The sequence below is a fragment of the Arachis hypogaea genome, chromosome 14 (assembly GCF_003086295.3).
Source record: "Arachis hypogaea cultivar Tifrunner chromosome 14, arahy.Tifrunner.gnm2.J5K5, whole genome shotgun sequence".
NCBI lineage: Eukaryota > Viridiplantae > Streptophyta > Magnoliopsida > Fabales > Fabaceae > Arachis > Arachis hypogaea.
The window spans coordinates 119,907,618-119,915,951 of record NC_092049.1 but is presented as its reverse complement, the minus strand read 5'-3'; the positions used below and the strand labels follow the sequence as shown (position 1 = coordinate 119,915,951).

The window sequence follows — 8,334 nt, the reverse complement described above, 5'->3', positions numbered from 1 at the left end:
AAATAAGAATTAATAAAATAAAGTTAACCAAATTCATCCTAACTTGAGAATATATTTTTGTAATGGAGGGTTGATATTGATCATGGTGAACCCGGAATGAACGTGACCGTTCGATGCACTGCTTTTGTTCTCATCCTTATCCAAATCTCATACCCTCTTTACTCTTTAATTGCCAACCACTCATCCCTTGTCCTTACGTGAATCCCCTTTTATTTCTCACTCACTCATACGAACCTCGTAAGGGCAAAACGGTCGTTTCACTAAACTACTTTATACAGTTGCGGCTTATTTAAATTGAATTATAGTGACGACAGCATAGTGACGTTTTATGTCTTCCGTAAGATTTTAACCCCAAATGCACCCTCCGTTCCAGTTCAACAACTAAACCTTCCCTATACACGTGGCAGATTCTCATTAGCAGTGACATACACGCTCAAATTTAGAGCGTGGATATACCAAAGGATTGAACTTTCTTGCTAGGTTCCCTTAACCTTCGCAGCATGTGCAAATTTCCAACTTCTCTCATTGTTCTTATTATTTTTTCCCCTAAGCTAATATTAGTTATTATATTATTATTTTCCAAAATATAAATACTACCCACCAAGCAAGACCTCACTATAGTAGTGTTCGTGCTTGTGGTAGTGACAAAAAATTGTGACACCCCAAGAACAAGGAAAACTACTTGTTATTTACAGAGTTTGAATCAAATTTCCAAAATATATTATGTTTATTACGGAGAATATTAGTAATGGTAATAATTTATTGGGTCGTAGGAAGGCAATTGAGGAGCTTGAGAAGGGTCGTGAATTTGCAAACAAGCTTAGGGTTGTGATCAATGGTGGTGATGGTGGTGTTGATGGTGAACAACTTGTGGAGAAGGTTCTTATGTCATTCACAAACTCACTCTTGATCTTGAACAAGAACCCTAGTTCTAATAATTGTGATGAGGTCTGTGATGTTCCTTCTTCATGTGGGATCAATCCAACCAAGTCTGAGGATTCACTTGAGAGTAATTGCAAGAGCTCCGTTCATAAAGAACGTAGAGGATGTTACAAGAGAAGGTAATTAATTCTTGTCTTGTTTTCTTTTAAATATATAATTTTAATTTTAAAAAAATAAGAAAAAAATCAAACTAATTTTTCAACTTGAACTCCATCCTGAACAGAATATAAACGGTTTAGAATGGAGTATCGGTTAAAAGTATGTATTTCAATTTTGAATCTGATGAATCAAGAGATTAAAGTATTATCATTTAGATAGTCTTAAATTCGAGAAAAAACTGAAAAATTTTGACAGATATGAATTTGAACATAGTCATTTGATTTGAATAATCTACAATATAGTTTTTCAATCATGAGCCCTAAAGTACACAAGGATTTTTTATTGATATGATAAATTTAATTTGTTGATATTGTTTGTTTACCCTTTTTTTTTTGTTTTTAATTTGGCTTGGTTTTGAAAGTTAAAGAGGAGCTTTCTTTTAGCTTATCCGTTTTTAGATTTTTAAAATATTTATAACCTTTAAAAGGACACTTTTCTTAATTCTTATACAGTTGTAACTTGCCAATTATATGACCTTTGAACCTTTTTTAACATTATATATGTAAGGTTAATTACCATGTACTCATGTTAAATAGTTTGTGCCTTTTATAACCTCATGCTTTTTATTCTATTTTGTCCTTTACATATGCACTCAAACTGGACCCCCATATTAATTATTGTTCATTTCATTTTTCCGTGCTCACATGGGAGGGACAATACCTTGTAATAATTGGGCATATGTGCCTATAAAGAAAAAAAAAATTGGCCATATCCCATAATAATAATAATAATAATAATAATAATAATAATAATAATAATAATAATAATAATAATAATATGTCTACTTGTTTCTTGTTTTGCTATTGTTATTTTTTTGGCAACTAGGCAGCATAGAAATAAATGATTATTGCATACCCTATATGCTTGTGTTTGGTTTACCTAAAGTTATGGCAATGAATACATTATAATATAAACCTTATCTAAATAATATCTCCAATTTTCTTGTTGATTTGCAGAAGGACTTCACAAGTATTGGAGAAGGAGTCTGAAGCTCCAATTGATGATGGTCATCAGTGGAGAAAATATGGCCAAAAGGTTATCCTTAATACCAAACATCCAAGGTATGTATAAATTTATTACTATGGTCAATTTTATAAGGCAGTTAATATCAATCAATTTTTTTAATCTTAAATTTTAAATTATATGTATTTTAAAAAATTAACTAATATTAAGTATTTAAAAATTAATTTTCTGTACTTTTTTATTCAAAAATTATATAAATATGTACAAGTATTTAATTCAAAAACAAAAATACTATTTGTACATTAAAATTAGCCACTAAAATCAGCTATCAATGTATTTGTGTATAAATATATATGTGGTTTAATTTATTTTCAATGTGTATTTATATTCTAACATGTATTTTATACTAATGGTTGATTTTGGTGACTGATTTTGATATACACATAGCATAGTCCATTTGAAAAATTATCGTGTGATGAGACATTTATAGATAGCAATTAACAAAAGATGATGGTGACTAATTAAGGGTGTTTGAATTAGCTATTTTGAAATTAAGAAAGAACATAATTAACAAAAATCTAAGTCTTACTTTTATTCTAATTCTATATTTGTGTTGTTATCCAAATTTTCAGGAACTATTACAGATGCACTCACAAATATGACCAAGGTTGTCTAGCAACAAAACAAGTGCAACAAGTTGAAGATGAACCAACACTTTACAAGACCACATACTATGGAAACCACACTTGTAGGAACACCCTGAACCCTACAATCATATTGGATGATTCCAATGATTCTCCTTCACAATCTTCAATGTTCCTCAGCTTTGATAATTCCCTCCCAACAAAACAAGAATGTCCTATTTTCCTCTCATCATCATCTTTAGTAATCAAGAAGGAAGAGGAGTTCAAGGAGGAGGACCTTAATAATAATAATAATAATGTTCCTTCATGTTCTTCAAATGATTACATGATATCTTCGGAGCTTACTTTTGATAACTACTCAACGCATCATCATGTTAATGCTTTATCATCAACACTTGACTCAGATGATGTTATTTCTTATGATCCTTCTCACTTTGATGATGCCATTGAGTTTCTTTGTTATTAATATATATTGATGAATTTTGGGTTTTAGATATATATGTTTTCCTTTGTAAGTTTTGCCCCCTTCTAATTATGTAGTTTGAAGTGTTTGATTTAGATAGATAGGTAGCTTGGGTCCGATCCATGTATCTCTCATCTGTAAAATATGTACTTCTCTCCATTTTCAATGAAAAAAATTGTTAATTATTTTATGCAATTGTTTCATGGCATTATTCAATTTCCTCTTCATTCTAAACTATATATGCTCTCATCAGCATCATCATCTATCGACGACATATTAAAAATTGAAACAGCAAGTTGTAAATAAAATAATTAAAACAATTTTTATATAGCAAGTTATATATATATGGGTAGGTCTTTGCTGGCTAAGGTTATAGTGACTAAGAGTGACTAAACTTTGACTGACCAATGAACATATGATATGTGGAGAGTTGGGTGAAAGTTGTTAGTTAGAATGATAGGCCTTATTATTAGTGAGTAGCAGGGTAAAAGAGTAAATAGACTGACCAAAATAATGTGTATATCATGTGGACTTTTATTTTGAAGAAAAAAAATTTGTTAGTATTTTTTAAGTAGATAATTCCAAAACTTTAATGATTGGGTTTTAGTGTGAAAATCTATTATAATGTTAGATCAATAAAAGGTCACAAACAACTCATTGGCCAGCAGCAGACCCTTAAATGGAACTCAGATCCGTGACGGATTAGTTCTTAACCTGTTAGGTTGGGGGATACCATTTGGGTAAACAAAAAAAAAAAAAATAAAAGGTCATAATAATGAGAGTAATCCAAAAAAAACAAGAACTAAATCATGTAATATTTATGTGAGCTCTTAAGATTAATGTATTTGTGGCATGAATTATATGAGAATATAAATTTATAAAATATTAAAATTTTATAAAAAAATATTTTTATTTTAAATAAAAATAACTATTAAATATTATTATTATTATTATTATTATTATTATTAATAAAAGAAAAAAATTTTAAAATTAGTAATTTTTAGTAGTTTTGTTTATCTTTTGGTGAATATAAATACTAAATTATTTTTAACTGATAAATTTTATTAATTTATTTGTTTAAACTCTAAAAATTTTGAGTGCAAATGGTAATGATTTATGTGTATGTGCAAAACTTTAATAAACTAACATATGTGTAAATTATATATTTATTGCGTACAAAATCTCTATAAATATGAGTACAAATTATTACCAATTAAGTGCTAACAAAAAATGATAATACTTGTTAGTCATATAGCACTGCTCTTATTAAAAATCTTCATAATAATTTTATTAATAAGATTTGCTTTTTTATTTTGTGAATCCACTAAAGTTGGCATTCGTAAATCTTGAATTCATAATGTCATACCTTCTATAATTTACTTAAATAAAGTAGTTAAAAATTAATTATATCAGATTGTCTTAAAACTGAATTCACTATTAATTTTGTTTTTTCTCTTAATATTTATATAAAACGTGGTCCTTGTATAAAATTTAAAAAAAAACAAATATAAAATCTGCAAAAACACCACGATTTGTGAAGTAAATTTGTTAGCTTTTATCAACGTTTATGCTTTTTTAAGATATTAATTTGTTAATTTTTATTTAACTAATTTTTTTTTAATTTGTATATCCATAATTATACATATTATTTGTTAATTCCATGATATAAGTTTTAAAACTAAAGAAGAAATGGGCATTGACAAATAAGAAACCTATAAATATAAAATAAAAAGAGTCACTCGTATTTTCTTAGAATATTCATGTAAAATTACGGTAAAAGATATTTTAATCATAATAGTGTATAAAATATTTTTGTATTTAGATTACCAAAGACGGATCTAGGATTTTTAATATAAAAGGGTCGAATTATAGACAAATTTTTTAACTTCTTTTTAAAATTTTTTCATTTCATAAAAGTAATTTAGAAATAATATATAGTTATTGACTTAGTTTTATCCAAATATAAAGAAAAAATCTTATAAATTATTTTTTATAATATCATTTTTGATATGACAATTACATAAAAGATATAATATCAATAATATATTATAAAATTAAAATGGACCAAAAATTTATAGTGTATTCAGTTACAAAAATTATTAATTATTTAAAAGGTATAATACTGTTATCAAATATAAGATACAAATATCAAAATAAAATGAGAGCTGGAATTAAACAAGTTAAGATAAAAAAAAGTTAGGTGAATTTTTTTTTAAGAATGTAAAATTAAACAAAAAATTGAGTATTTTTTTACAAAAAATAACATCTAAGATACAATTATACAAAATATAATTACCAGAACATAATTCTGTAAATCATTACTAATATTTTATATAATAATATAAATGTTAAATATGTTATTATTAAAAGAACAAACAATTTTTCTTAAAAATAGATATAGAGATAAATATATAAAAATTAATTTGATAAGTACAAAAATTTGAGTGTATGATATTAAATTGATTAAGTAAAAAAAATTAGAGAGCTCAATAATTAAGATATAAATTCATTATATAATAAAAAATTAATACATATAAAGCTACTAAATTATATAATATTTTTTACTTCCTTAGACATATATCCCATATGTAAACATAGTTCTTCAAAATTTTTGGATGACCGAGGCCACAACTGGCTCCTACATGTTACAATAAAAGATAAAAATAGAATAAAAATTAATAAAAACTGAAATTCACATTTTGTGTTTGACTGAAACTCAAATAAAATTGCATATCTACAAACATATAAATTTAAACATAAATTTTATTTTCGACAAAAGTAATCTATATATAACCGTCTAATATGGTATTTCAGTATAAATTTTTTACATTTTAAATTTTAAAATAACAAATAATTATAATAAAAAAAATTTATAAAAGTCAAATAACAAATAATTATAATAAAAAAAATTTATAAAAGTCTAACTAGATTTATACGTGTGATTCTAAAAATATTAGCGCATAGCATTAGTAAAATTATTATTTCTCTTTTAATAATAATAATAATAATATAAATAATAACAAGAATAATAATAATAATAATAACTATGATAAAATTAACAATATTATTTAATAGTTATTTTTATTTAAAATAAAAATATTTTCTTATAAAATTTTAATACTTTATAAATTTATATTCTTATCTAATTTATGCCACAAATATATTAATAATAAGAGCTTACATAAATATTACATGATTTAGTTCTTATGTTTTTTAGATCTCTTATCATTAATAATTCATGACCTTTTATTGATCCAACATTATAATAGATTTTTACAATAAGGCCTAACCACTAAAGTTTTGGAATTATCTACTCAAAAAACACTAATAATTTTTTTTTTCAAAAAAAAAAAAACCACATGATATACACATCATTTTGCTCAGTTTAATTATTTACTCTTTTGTCCTATAATAATCACTAACAATAGGCCCATGACTCTAATTAACAACTTCCACTCAACTTTCCACATGTCATGTGTTCATTAATTAGTTATAACTTAGCCACTGTTAGCCACTATAACTTTGACATACCCTCTATATATATATATATATATATATATATATAAATAAAGATCACACATTCTTCAAATTAATTTTCAAAAGATTTTTTTAGTCATATTAGTCCTTAAAAGAAAAAACATAAATCAAATTCGTCCCTCTATTAGTTAGATGATGATGTGGTAGGTTAATGCCACGTGTCACAAGATGATTGGTTGACGTGTCACTTGACATGTAAAAAAGTTATTTATAATAAAAATAATCCTTAAAAGGTCAGATGTAAGTCATTTTCATTCCTAAAATTTTAAAAATTAATCAAATTAGTCCTTATATAAATTTTTTTATTTTTCTTCATAATATTAAATTTAAAATATTTTTCGATAGAACTAATTTAAATAATATTTTTTAGATCTTAATAAACAATTTTTTTACATAAAATAATAAAAATAATTAAATTATTATAAAGTTATTTTGCCATTTGTATTTTAAAGTTTTATATTTTTAAATTGTAATTTTTTAATAATAATTTTTTAAACGAGTTTATTAAATTATTGTTGATTATATATTTAAAAATTTAATATTTTAAATCTCACCAAATAATATAATATTTATTTTAAAATTTAAATCTTTTAAATTTTTTAAAATTATAATTTTTATTATTGTTTAATTTATATATATGGTAGAACTCAATGATTGAAAAATTAATTTGTGGGATCACTTGTTGAATCTTAATATTTTAATACAATTTTTTAAATAATTAATATATTTATTTAATGAGATCTAAAAGATTAAAATATTTCAAATAACTACTATATTTATTTAGTGAAATCTAAAATATTAAAACTTTTAGTATATAACTAGTTTTAATATTTTGGATTTCACAAAATAAAAATAAATATAGTAGTTATTTTAAATATTTTAATTTTTTAGATCTCACTAAATAAATACAGTAGTTATTTTAAATATTTTAATCTTTTAGATCTCACTAAATAAATATATTAGTTATTTTAAAAAAATTATTTTAAAATATTAAGATTCAATAAGTGATCTCACAAATTAATTTTTTAATTATTTAGTTCTACCATATAAATTAAAAAATAATAAAAATTATAATTTAAAAAATTTAAAAGATTTAAATTTTAAAATAACTACTATATTATTTAATGAGATTTAAAATATTAAATTTTTAAATATATAATCAACAATAATTTAATAAACTCGTTTAAATAAAAAAATTTCACTATAAAAAATTATAATTTAAAAATATAAAATTTTAAAATACAAATAATTTTATAATAATTTAATTATTTTTATTATTTTATGTAAAGAGAATTTTATTTATTAAGGTTTAAAAAATAATATTAAAATTAGTACTATAAAAAATATTTTAAATTTAATATTATAAAGAAAAAATAAAAGAAATTTATATAAGGACTAATTTGATTAATTTTTAAATTTTGAGGATGAAAATGACTTACGTCTGGACTTTTAGGGACTATTTTAATTATAAATAATTTTTTTATATGTCAAATGGCACGTGGCATGTTAGGTGTCACTAACCTGATACGTCAACCAATCATCTTGTGACACGTGGCATTAACCTGCCAGGTCATCATGCCACGTGGCATTTAGCATGATACGTCATCATCTAACTAATGGAATGAC

General features: G+C 23.6%; 1 protein-coding gene across 1 annotated transcript; it reads left to right on the top strand.

Moving 5' to 3' along the window:
• The first annotated feature begins 478 nt into the window (after positions 1-478).
• LOC112743858 (WRKY DNA-binding transcription factor 70) lies at positions 479-3,366 on the top strand. Its single transcript, XM_025793236.3, has 3 exons — positions 479-1,061; positions 2,058-2,162; positions 2,697-3,366. The coding sequence occupies exons 1-3, from the start codon at positions 724-726 to the stop codon at positions 3,172-3,174; spliced, it is 921 nt and encodes a 306-aa protein (XP_025649021.1). The 5' UTR covers positions 479-723; the 3' UTR covers positions 3,175-3,366.
• The last annotated feature ends 4,968 nt before the right edge of the window (positions 3,367-8,334 follow it).

Excerpts from the sequence above, each read along its gene's own strand:
- LOC112743858 (XM_025793236.3), top strand. The coding sequence starts at position 724 with ATGTTTATTACGGAGAATATTAGTAATGGTAATAATTTATTGGGTCGT. Across the intron at positions 1,062-2,057 it reads AGAGGATGTTACAAGAGAAG|AAGGACTTCACAAGTATTGG; the intron begins GTAATTAATTCT and ends GTTGATTTGCAG. Across the intron at positions 2,163-2,696 it reads CTTAATACCAAACATCCAAG|GAACTATTACAGATGCACTC; the intron begins GTATGTATAAAT and ends CCAAATTTTCAG.